General features: G+C 49.8%; 1 protein-coding gene across 1 annotated transcript in view; it reads left to right on the top strand.

Moving 5' to 3' along the window:
- The window catches only part of COL22A1 (collagen type XXII alpha 1 chain), a 207,544-nt gene that overhangs the window by 161,074 nt on the left and 33,884 nt on the right, over positions 1 to 12,586 (top strand). The window contains exons 44-47 of the mRNA XM_033126944.1: positions 1,254 to 1,301; positions 4,846 to 4,959; positions 5,280 to 5,333; positions 11,941 to 11,994. Coding sequence (XP_032982835.1) covers positions 1,254 to 1,301; positions 4,846 to 4,959; positions 5,280 to 5,333; positions 11,941 to 11,994 — 270 coding nt within the window. The remainder of the gene's footprint in view (positions 1 to 1,253; positions 1,302 to 4,845; positions 4,960 to 5,279; positions 5,334 to 11,940; positions 11,995 to 12,586) is intronic.

Here is a 12,586-nt window from a genome sequence, read left to right as displayed (position 1 = left end):
AAAGTTCCCGTATGTTAATATTGCAAAGCTTGCTCATCCTGCAGAGGGTCTCCAGATGACAGGAAGGTTTCGGCTTTGTCTGAAGCAGCTGTAACCTATGTGAGTTCCCCTGCAGGCTGGTCGTTCCTTCAGCACCCCCAAATCTGAGTCAGTCCCACCCCAGGCTGCCCTGGAAGTCCTCCTCTTGCAGTAACCTAGAGGGTTAACCAAATACTTGAGCATATAAACACAGACAACCACACAGACCTATCCCCAGCCACTACCAAGGTTATGTTACCCTGTGCAAACGTTTGTGGTGCTGCTGTCACATGGTTTCATTAGCCCCAGGATATGGCAGGAACCCCATGGGGTCAGGACAAGAGGAGTAGCCAGGACATCTCTCCAAGATGTAAGACTCGATTCATAATTCGTCAACTCAAACTCGATTGGAAGAAATCAGCCCCAAATTCCGCTGCGGCCATAGGCTTCCCATATTCTAGAGGACAACCTAGCACCTTCCCTCTGGAGAATGGCTGCTCTTCTCCGTTTCCATTACAGAATCTAGAAGCTGGCGAAGTCGCAGGCCAATCTCTCATCCTTACCTAAGATCCCCTTTAGCGCTGCCCTTTCGTTTGCATTTTCCTTCCCAGCCTCATGTTCCGTGTACCCCAAAGTGAACCCAGCCTTCACCCCATCTGGGGCTCCTGGCTGGCCTCAGTCACGACACTTCCCGTTCCCACTCAGAGTGGGATTGAAGGCAATACAGACTCCTGTGTACCTCCAAAGCCTTTGTGATTCCTCCTGGTGTCTGACATGTCCGTCCTGGAGTCAGAGACTTTCAAGCCATAATGGCAGATGAGGTGTAAGGTGCTGTTTCACCTGAGAGCTAAAGAAATGGCTTTAAAGTCACACCAGGTTGTAAATGATTGATAGCGACAGCTGTTGCCCATCTGGTCCACCTTTTGCTGCCACAGAACCCATGTCACCTGCAAGGGTTTGATGGGAGTGGGAGGAGGGACCAGCAAGGCCAGTGGCAGTCAGGCGGCGGGACGGGCAGCCTGCGCGGTCCCTGCCTCGGAGGGCCCTCTGTGTGTGGCTCCCCGGCCTGGGCTGTGCACTGGGCCCTTTGCCTCCCGTGCCCCCACAGCTGTGTTACGATTACAGCTTACACTTTGGGGGTCTTGCACTGCCTGCAGATGCATGGGGTCTACCGTCTGCGTGTGTGTGTGTGTGTGTGTGTGTGTGTCTGTATTCATCTGTCTTTACCTTGGCAGGGCCCTCCTTCACTGCTGTCTCCAGAGGACATAAATCTCCTGGTGAAGGTAAAAGCATGAAATCAATGTGTGTGTATTTGAAAGTGGTGATGGGGGATTGGAGAGCTCAATGGGAAGTTGTTTGTTTATGTCTGAACAACTGCTTACGGGATTCACAGGACCGGCAGTGTTTGTTGAGACCTGGCAGTGCGCTAAATCTGCTGTTCAATACGGCCGCCACTGGCCACGCGGATCGATTGAAGTTCATTCAAACGAAATGCAATTAAAATTTCAGGTTCTCGCAGTAACCACACTCCAAGCACTTCATAGCCCCACGCTGCTCACGGTTCTCTTACTGGGCAGTTCGGACACCGCACGTTTCCATCATCACAAAGTTTTCCGGGGCACTGCTATGCTTGATGTGCTCTCTGATTTAATTTTCACAATTACTCTGTGACGCTGGCGCTGTTTTTGTTCTTGTTTTGCACGTGAGGAACCCGAGACGTGGTGAGGGTTGGTGACTTTCTGGGCGTACAGTCCACTCCTCACTGACCCGAGAGACGGACCTTTAACCCCACACAGGACTGCCTCCTCTGGAGAGAGGCAGACAGGTTGCGTGTGGGTTCTCCTGGGCCAAGAACCAGAGCACAGGTGCAGGCAGGTGGAGACAGCTGCGGGCCCTTGAGCCAGAGCGTTGCTGGTTTGCAGAGCCGTGTGCACTCTCTCCATGAGTGGGCCAAGCCCTGCCAAGTTGAGCATAAATCTGCTGACATAGAGCAGTGAATGCCCGACGGCCAGGTGTGTGTCCAGAAACCTTAGGTCTTACATGGCAGAGAGCGAGAAAGGCTGAGAGCAAGATGGAGACACTGTAGGAGTTCTGTTTCCGAAAGAATAGTCTCGCTGCAGTGAGTATGGGGGCCCCTGTGCTGGCTCTACTTAAATCCTTTGTCTTCACTTTGGCGGAAGCCTGGCATTAGATTCTGTGTGATCAGCCCCTTTCTCATTTGCTGTGTTAAAACAACACCTGGATGACAGCAGAAAATACCTAGTTCATGCATGAAAGCAAGGGAGGAAAACAGAGAAAAGAAAAGCGTCTCAGAAGCCTGGGACTTTTCATCTTTCTATACATTGAGATGCTTGATGGAAAATTATGCATTTTATTAAAAAATGAGTGGTAGTAGCCTTCCCTGATTTTTATTGACGAGAGTTTTTTCCACAGTCAAGGCCATGACAAGGGATCATTACCTATTCAGTCCCTTGTTTGTACGTACAGGCTTTGATTAGCCTGCATCCTTTTTCATAAGTCCATCACTCTGGAAGGAACCAGGTTTGCATCAGCCCCGGGATTTCAACCTTAGGATACTCCAATCTCTATGGCAAAACTAACAGGAGTGGGTTTGGCAAGGGTTAAGCATCACGCTTCACGGCTACAGCGTTGAGAGAGACTCTGTTTAGTCAAATCGATATTTCCCAACTCCTAAAGCACGCAGCTGTGTTCAGCGGCCGTGAGGAACCTGCAGGGCGTGCAAGCACCTACATTCAGGGTGGCACCAGAGATGCCCTGGTCCCACATCGCTGTGCTGTGCCTGGAAACCCTGCAGACGAGCCGGGGCCGTGTGGGTTTGCCCAGGTCTGCAGAGCTGACTGTCACAGCTCCTTGTCGTAGTCATTGCTGCCATCTCGATGTTGTAGACTGAAGCTTGTGGGTCTGGCCCAGGTGGCTTGCTGAGAAGCCTCCCTTGCTGAGAAGACATCTTCATTACAGAATATTTACCTCTGCTAAAGAGTTTTAACATCATAGAGCTCATTCTGAGAGTTGGAAACCTGCCTGGGTAGGAAGTTCATCTTCTGAAAGCCCCTGTTAAATGGACTCTCTTCGTTGGGTCTGTGTCCAGGGAGGTCATCGTCAGGACGTCTCTCTTAGGTGATTCCTTGGATAAATGTGATTTAATCCGATCCTTGCAAATAACCCTGTGGACGGGTACTGTTCCTGTCTGCATTCTGCAGAGCACAGATGGGCACGTCACCTGTTGAAGGTAACAGGTGGCACGGTGCAGAGCTGAGACTCAGACCCAGCGTGTCCAACTCCAGAGCCTTCTGCTTAACCGCTCTGCTGTCTGAGTTCACCTCTGCATGAGCCAGAATTTCCTGATGGCTACCCAGTGAAACCAGGCAGGTGCGATGTCCTGCCTGTCACCTGGAGGTTTGAAATACAGACTACGTGACAGCAATTCTACTTGTGTCTTCTGAGTCCATACTTTCTATTTGCTTGGTGTTGGGATGGAGCTATAAACAGACCACTTCAACAGCAAGCCAGGGGCTCCACTAGCAAGAATTAATGGGTTCCATGCGGGTGGGAGCCTACCCCCAGTCTGAAGCAATCAGGAGGGCTTCTTGGCATGGGAGATGTCTCAAGAATCCTCAAAGATTGAGTAAGAGTGGAGCAAGTAACAAGATGGACCGTTCAGAGTTGCTTTTGTGATGGAAGAACCCTTCCGTCCTGAATTAGAGACCGAGATAAAGCCAAAGCGTCTGACACATCAGCTCCATGAATATGTCAGCTTCCACATGCCTTTGCAGAGCCTCCCCGCGGGGCGTTCACGGGACCATATTTAGTGCATTGGTTTTGTGTCAGTTGTCACCGTTCAGCCATGAGCTCTTCAAGACACACAGTCATTGGGGTCTCAAAGCAGAAAGGTATCGAGCCTGATTGCAGGATGCTTTGCACGTGGCACTAAGGGGATCCCTGAGTGAGCACTTGGATTAGTAGTAACAGCTGAATGTGCGGGGAATTATCTGACCCGGTTCTAAGTGCCTTCTTTGTATTATCTCGTTTCACCCTTATCACAAGGAGAGAAGAATGGAGGTAGAGAGGGTGCATTGAAGAGAAGGGCATGGAAAGAGCACTGTGAGACTCAGATGGGAAGAGGCCCCTGAGCTTCATTTGGTACCTACTGTGTTCCAAACTGGACCACCTGGGGCTGACACACCCATTGGAGAACGTGTTCCCTGGGCTGAGAGAACTTCAGACTCATTCCAGGGGCAGCACTTACCTGCCTCAAAGAAGCAGAGTGAAGCTCAGTCCTGGGGACTTTTATTAAACACCTGCTCTGGACAAAGACTAGTTCTGGGCATGGTCAGATTGGGTGTGTGTCACAGCAAGGGCAGCTCTGAGGCTGTGTGCCAGTGGCCTCATTTCTCTGCTGCTTTGTTCAGAAACCACTCTGGCAAAGCTGCCAGATGGAGGACTCAGCTTCCCGCTTTGTCTCTCGCCTTAGGGACAGGCCGTGCTGTGCCGGACACTACTGGATGTTTGCATTAAGTCTGCACTGCTCATGTTTGCAGGTGCACTCAGATGCCAGTCTGCTCACTTTTGACATTATTGTCTTGGGCTATACTCCCAGCAGTCTGGCTGCTGGAAGCAGGGAGAAATGAGAGGATAACTCAGATAAGTCAGTGCTGAATCTAATGTAAGATAAGACAGAAAAATGCCAAGTTTGACACAAAGTGTGGCTGCGCCCACTGTCTGCTTTCGGTCCTCATCGACTGGCAGCCTCCTGTCCGGAGAGGCTCTGCACCTTTGGCTTTCCGAGTAACTGTTGTTTATTCTCAGGACGTGTGCAGCGAGTGCCCCCCCGGCCCCCCTGGCCTCCCTGGTCTGCCAGGTTTCAAAGGGGACAAAGGTCTCCCAGGAAAGCCAGGGAGAGATGGCACCGAAGGGAAAAAGGTGAGGAGAAAAGGGGACACTTAGTCTTTTTCATTGCAATGTAATGCAGTGTCTCGGAGATCCCAGCACCTGTCTGTCCCTAGTCAAGGGTGCGGATGCAGGAGGCAGGGGTCACTGGCCCCTTTGTTGTGGGTTATGCCCCGAGTGCACAGCCACACCCTGTGCCACCCTTTGCTCAGACATGCTGGGGGTGGGCGTGGGGACGGGGGAGTCCCAGTGGGAAAGCAGTGAGTGGGTGTGTCAGGGTGAGGCCTTGCCGGTGACTCTGGACATGGGCTCAGACACTCATTCTTGCTGTTTTTCTCTTGTTCCTGCTACAGGGCGATGCTGGGTCCAGAGGCCCCCCAGGACCCCCGGGAACAGCCGGAGCGCAGGTCAGGGAGCCTTCATAAGCACTGTGTGCATCCATTCTGCTCACCTCACTGGGTACTCTAAGTTTGAAAAATGGTTTAAAATCAGAAAACCCACATTTGCGGCCTGACCATGGCACTGACTCTCTTAGGCACCTTGGGCAGCAGGGTCATTTCAATGGTGAGTCTCGGGTGGTTCATCTGTAAATACCCGAGCAGTTGAAAGTATGAAATGAGCTGCAGGATTGGGACGTGTGGTACTTACGGGTTAAGACATGTGCCCCAGAGCTGTGTGGCCTTCGACAGAATCCTTGACCTCTCTGGGCCACAACTGCACCTCTCACTACTGATAACAGGAAGTTCCGAAACGTGTTAGAATTGAACGATATAATGCATAAGAAAGAGTGGGCGCTAAGTAGAAATTATTGCTAGGAAAGTGCTGGGCGAAGGTGAGTGTTAGTAATTCTCATAAGAACGACCAGGCAGGTGGCCCTGTGCTTTCACAAAGCCAGTGCGGGAAGCCCTGGCTGCCAAAAATGAGTGTCTGGGCTGTGGCTCTTTGGGCTCTTGTTGGGGACAGCATTTAGCTCTAAGAAGGGACTGCATGAGTGCTGGCGTGGGGACAGGGAGGGAGTGAGGGCTGACCGCTCAGCCTCACCTCCCTCCCCCAACACGGGGGCTCCCCTGTAGCCCTCCTTAGCCGCTTGTGGTCTCTGTGCTGCTACAGGCTGTGCACACCACCCTCCTGACATTCAAAAGTGCCACTGTCGCTTCCTAGGCCCGGCTGGGACACAGTGTGTCCCAGTTTTATGCAACATAACATTGTCGGTAGGAGAGAGAGCTCAGGAGCCAGACCTCCGGGGCTGGAACCCCGTTTCTGACCCTGGGGTCATTCTTACCTCTCTTCCCTTCTGCTTCCTTCAGTGAACTAGGGATTGTAAGAGCAGTGATGTCACAGGCCGATGGCCATGACTGCTGCTCACGAGGTGCCCACTGGCACCTGGTACATGGCAAGGCCTCCGTCAGCCTCAGCTCTATTGCTCGGTCAGCCCCGGGGTCACAGCCAGTGCAGGGCCAGGATCCGGCTGAGGACCTGGGCGGAACACGTAAGGGGAAGCCCGAACCTTAGTAACCCAGATAAATAAAAGTCTAATGTAGTACTTTTAAACTTTTAGATTAATGCAATAGATTCATGAGAAACAAAATATGAAAATTTAAAATAAAGACAGGACCCAGCCCTCCCTGTGAGCAGCTCGCCTCTTGCCTCCCGCTAATTTCAGCCCCATCGGAGCAATGTGTTTATTTACTTTCTGATATTTCGCTCCTCTCGGGTTGTTTGGCATTAATTTTGACCTTTTAAAATAAGGCACTGGAGCATTCTGTATCTTGGGCCCTGAGGTTTCCGGAGCCCCTTACATTTTATACCTCAGGCAAGTGCCTCATGCCTCACGCTAGCCGCAGCCCTGGAAAGTGGGTTTGGGGCTGTTATTATTTCTACTTCACATCCACATTTTCTCGGTCCTGGTTGGCAGGTGAAGACGCCTAGCGTTTGTTCTCCATCGGTTTTGGGAAGCCTTGTAGGGTTTTCACATACCCAGGGCCCCTGCCTCAGGAATTACAGATCCCACGTCTCAGTATGGATGGAACAAGCGATTTTGGCTGCGCAGTGTTAGGTTGAGTGGAGCATCCGCCAGGTGACTTGCTGCATATTACCTTCTCTTTCTGGGGTCATCAACAGAGGCTAAGCTTTTCACTTAGAAGATTCTGCAGGCCGGTGATTTCAGCTGAGCCCGCCGTGATCTTTGCTGTCAGCTTGCTGGCTTCTGGGTTTAGCCTCTGCTGAGGACTGGCCTTTATTCAGAGAAACAAGCCAATAAACTAAACAGATAAGTAGGGATAGTTTTCGCTATCAGCCCAACACTGCTTGAAATGCTGGTATCTTGGGCTAATGGCTCTGCTTTGTTCTTTTATAATTTGATTCAAGAGAGGGTTTGTTTCTTCACATACACAGAGAAAACCAAAGAAAGCTTCCATCCAGAAAATACCCAAAATTAGTGCTATGTCTGAAAGACAGGGTTCTAGCTTCTCCACTGAGGAGTCCCTGGTGACCTTGAGAAGTTCTCAGGGCTCCGGTCCCCCTACACAATGAACCGCCAGGTGATTTCAGTGGGCAACATACCCAGTGTTCTCTGGGCCAAGGGCCAGGTTACCTGCTTTATAATATTGTCTCCTGCAATGGTCGGCAGCATCCTAGGAGGTAGAGATACTGTCCCACTTTACAGATGAGAAAACTAAGACTTAGCAAGATTCAGTGCCAGTATTGCACTAGTAGGCGACACAGTGGAGGTGAATCCCTGTTAGTCCAACTCCAGGATCCCCACTATGTACCGTGTTTTCCTGAAAATAAGACCTAGCCGGACCATCAGCTCTAATGTGTCTTTTGGAGCAAAAATTAATATAAGACCCGGTCTTATTTTACTATAAGACTGGGTCTTTAAAAATATATTATAATATAATGTAATATAAAATGTAATGTAATATAATATAATACCGGGCCTTATATTAATTTTTGCTCCAGAAGATGCTTTAGAGCGGATGGTCCGGCTAGGTCTTATTTTCGGAGAAACACAGTAGTCACATGCCAACCAGCACCAGCCCAAGGACAGCTCCCAGTGGGGAGCCGGGCTTCTGTCTACAGCCTGTGTCACATCCCCACGTGGCCCTGTAATAGCATCCCTTTACCTATTGCTGGGCAGATGAGCTGCCGAGGAATTCAGTGTCTCATCTGAGGACGCACAGGCTTGTCTTGCTCCTGGATTTCCAGCCCAGGCCAGTCTCTGTGCTCCTCATTCATCCCACGCCGCTCTCCAGAAAACAGATGGGAGGACTGTTTCATTTCCTCTGTGTTGAACTTCACTTATCACACAAGATCTCTGCCAGACGTGCGGACATGAAGATGAATTTGTAAACTGGAAGAGCTACTGGTGGCAAAGCACTTAGGATCATTGTTCGTGTTCTTTTACAACCAGAGGCCCTGTGTGTTCACTGGTCACGTGTTATCGCCAAGAGGGTTTGGTTCACTTGTTTGTTTGCAATTATAATTCAGCATCTGGGAAATCACCTTCCCCAGGATTTATCTTGCAGATTTGCCGCTGCTGTCTCTGGTGGCTGGGTCTGAACGCCACGGTCAATGACAGAGCCCCTTCCAGAGCTTTCAGAAAACCCTGCAGAAAACACTGACTGACAGAGAAGGGCTGGAGACAGAGGCTGCTGGAATGATCCTGATCCAGGTAGAGGAAGAAGAAGGAGCAAGACAGTAATCAGAGCGAGGACCCTGGAAACGCGTTTCCACAGAGTCTGCTGTGAAAACCTCTCCTGGATTGGAAATGCTGATTGTTCTACCCCCAGGAAAAGCATCTGGCTTCCCTTTCATCCATGTGTCCACCAGCCAGGTGATGGGAATCGTAGGGACTGCAGGCACTGAATGAACAGGAGTCTCCACTTCTGGGACGTTCTGGATGGTTCTGGAAGGCAGAAATAATACGTCCTCTGCTGCTAGGAGAGCTGCCAGAAGAGGCCCTGGAATTCCATCCTGCCCAGAGGTGCCCCCGAGCCATTAAGTACATGCTCTGTCCAGGAGCAGAGGTCCCTTTGCTCCCATAGCTGCCTCGATCCCGAAAGACTCTCACCAAGCATCCCCTTGACCAGTTCCCTGCCAAGTCAGGAGGTGTAAAGGTCGGTCAGATCCAGGCCATGACTTCCAGGCCTGGTGTTGTGTTGGAGAAGAAAGATCTACAGGCTGGCGTCTCGCAGGAAAGTCAGACTGGGCTGGGGCCACCTAGAGTGGTGGGCACAGCCTGGGCTTTGGGCGGTAGGCGCTTCCCCAGCCTGGCTCTCCTCTTCCCAGCTGAGTGAATTTTGCTGAGGCAGTTTATTTGACTTCTCTGCACATCAGGTCCCTCATCTGTAAAAGAAAAACCATACAGCCCATCTCCCAAAGAGGATGGGAGGCGTAAACAGGAAGCGTTTACAGGACCGCAGCTGTGGTGCCAGCACGTAGGAAACGGGCCGTGGGACTGCGAGCGGCCCTCGTAGTCGTTGATCTGTGTGAGTTAACAGCAATTATACCAAGTGCCTTCAGATTTTTAATCTGTACACCCTAACAATACCTCCTACCTCACGGAGTAGTCCTGCTGGCTAAAATAGATAACATAGACATATTATTTTTTTTTTCTGGCATCTGCTCAGGATATAAACAAAGAAATACTTGAAATGGGATATTATTTGAAGAGCCCCGGCAGAGTATCTGGCACAGTCAGGACCCTGTAAATGTCATTCCTTTCTTCTGGAAGGAAGTGAGTCAGGCTTGGGGGTGGCCGTGTTGGCTTTGGTCCCCATCTGCAGTGGAGAAGGAGAGTATGGCTGTGGAGATTCCTTGAGCTGCTGACATTTTCATTGTTAAGAGGTGAGGATTGAAACCACTCCAAGCTCAGCCTGAGGACTGGAATTTGAAAGGAAACCATTTACTTCTAAGACAGTTGTCCTAAATGTCAGAGAAACAGTGTGCTATTCTCTGTCACTTGTTTTCATTGAGATTATAATGTGGCCTGCAGACAGTGTGCTGGTTTATAGATTTCAAAACAGTAGAAATTATTGCGTACTAAATGTTGGAACACATGCTCTTCCCCTCTGAACCTGATTTTTTTTTTTTGCTCTCCGCAATGGCATTTGGCAGCGTAGAGGTATTACCTCACCTGACAACCCTCTTCCCCCAGCATACCTCAGGGAGGCCGCCAGGAGTGTCATTAGCTAGTCGTCATTACCAATCAGCTGCTGATCTAGGGCACCCATCTGGCTAAGAAGACTGCTGGGCTTGATGTTCCAATGAGAGATTTGTAGGTTCTGGGCCTGGAGGGACCCTCCTAGATTGACCTCCCCACCCTTCATTTACTGGATGAACAAGCTGAAAGCAAAGAGAGAGCATGATCTGCTCAAGGATGCAAAGATGAGAGATGACAGGCCTGGGACCAGAGCCGAGATTGACTTACTGCCAAAGACTTACTTCACTGCATAATGCGTTCTTTTAGAGGAACTGAAATGTTTTTGTTTAATAACATTTTGCTGAAATATATTTGTTAACACAATAAATGCAGAGCCAAAATAGATGACACTTAAGAGAGATTGGAACCTGTGAATGTAACTTTCAGGGTAGGTCTGTAAAAAATATTTTTGGTAGGTTGCATGTTATGAGTGTTTCCATGACCACAGTAATGACAATGATGGTGATGGTGGTGATGATGGTGATGATGATGATGATGATGATGATGATGGTGGTGGTGATTGTGGTGGTGGTGATGGTTATGATGGTGGTGATGGTGATGATGGTGGTGGTGATGGTGGTGATGGTGGTGATGGTGGTGGTGGTGATGGTGATGATGGTGGTGATGGTGATGATGATGGTGGTGATGGTGGTGGTGATGGTGGTGATGGTGGTGATGGTGGTGATGGTGGTGATGGTGGTGGTGGTGATGGTGATGATGGTGGTGATGGTGATGATGGTGATGGTGGTGGTGGTGATAATGAAGATAATCATGATTATAATGGTGGTGGTGATGATTATGTCAGTGATCGTGGTGACGTCATATAACATGATGACAAGATGATGGTGGTGATGATGGTAAAGATGATCACGAATGTTTATTGAGAGCTAAGAATGAAATCATCATTAGCCTAAGCACTTTGTAGATTTTAGGTCATGGAATCCTCACAACAACCCCATGACAAAGACACTATTACTGTTCTTGTCATTGTAGAAGTAAGGGAACAGAGTTGAGGCACCTTGCCAATGACACAGTACATGACAAAGCTAGTATTTATATACAAAATAATGTAAAATAATAATCATAAATGTTTATTGAGCTCTCTTACTGTGTTCTCAGCGCTATGCTAAGTGTTTTCCATGTATTATCTGATTTTATTCTCCCAGCAGTTCATGGGGTAGGTAATCATTATTCTATTTTGTAGATTAAAAAAAACTACATCTCAGAGTTTTGGTGACCCTCTCAAGGTCTCGCCAGTAAGGGAGGGAGCGAGGGGCGTATGTACAGAGAGCGTCTCCCTGAGCCCTCTGTGCAGCACTGCCTGAGAAGCACCATCTCAGCTCCCCCGCCCCCACACTGCTGCATCCGCACCTTTCCCTGTTACACCTGCAGTATCCTATTTCCTCTTCACATCCTCCTTTCTTCATCCTGAACCAAGTCCACCCCACACTGGGCCAGAGGAGCCCTCTGATAACTGGGGCAGTCGTGCATCCTTCTCAGGCTCTCCAGTGCCTGCAACTCAACTCAGTTCGAGGGTTAACATACAAGACTCCGAGTGTGTCCCCAGCCCCACTTTCCATTGACCCCCACCAGCACCCCACCACCAAATTAGGCCATTCCATCAGCAGTGCCTTAACCAGGACCTGTTTCTGTCTGCTGCCACCATGCCTGGCCTGTAGCACAAACTTGATAAGAGATTGGTGAAGAATGAGTGAATGAATGAATAGGAGAACAAATGCATGCAAACTTACTTCTTTTGCAGCGTTGCTCTAGCAAAATTCCCACTAATTTGCTTGCTTCTTTCTCCCAAGGGAAGTAAAGGAGAGCATGGAGCAGATGGTGAGGCTGGACAGAAAGGCGATCAGGTAAAAACTTTGTAATGAACCATCGTCCTGAAGAGGCATCACTGTTTCTCCTGCGTAATGTTCTCCCATTTCCGACGACATTCCTGGTCTCGTCTATGTGTGCAGTAGGAGTCATAAAATCACATTTCCATGGTTCCCATCTCGATCCCCCTGGTTCGTTGTCACATTCCCCGTCCCCAGTCATCTGAGGAGCCTGACTTTTCTTTTTTCTTTTTTTGGACTCTTTTGCTTTTAGTGTTTCTTGTCCACTAACATAGTAACCATTCATTGCCAAGTGCCCCCTTCGTTCCCCGACCCTCCCATTATTTCTCAAGCACCAATTTGCAGGACTCTCAATGCAGGTTCACGTGCTTCCCCGCTGCCCCGTCTCCACTCAGCGCCCACCCAGCCCTGCTGGACCCCTTCCCCGAAGGCGCTGTAAGGTGGTGCCAGTGGTGGCATGCCGCTTTTCCTATGGAGCTGAGCCCTGCGTCCCTACCCAGGGTGACCAGCTGGTTCTGCAGTCTCCTCTCAGCCTCTAGCAGGCTCTCTGCCATTTCACCTGATGACTGCTTCTCACCGTCCGTCTCTTCCCTGGATTTTTTCCCCTTTC

This window comes from Rhinolophus ferrumequinum, chromosome 14, assembly GCF_004115265.2.
Source record: "Rhinolophus ferrumequinum isolate MPI-CBG mRhiFer1 chromosome 14, mRhiFer1_v1.p, whole genome shotgun sequence".
NCBI lineage: Eukaryota > Metazoa > Chordata > Mammalia > Chiroptera > Rhinolophidae > Rhinolophus > Rhinolophus ferrumequinum.
This window is presented reverse-complemented; position numbering and strand designations above follow the sequence as displayed.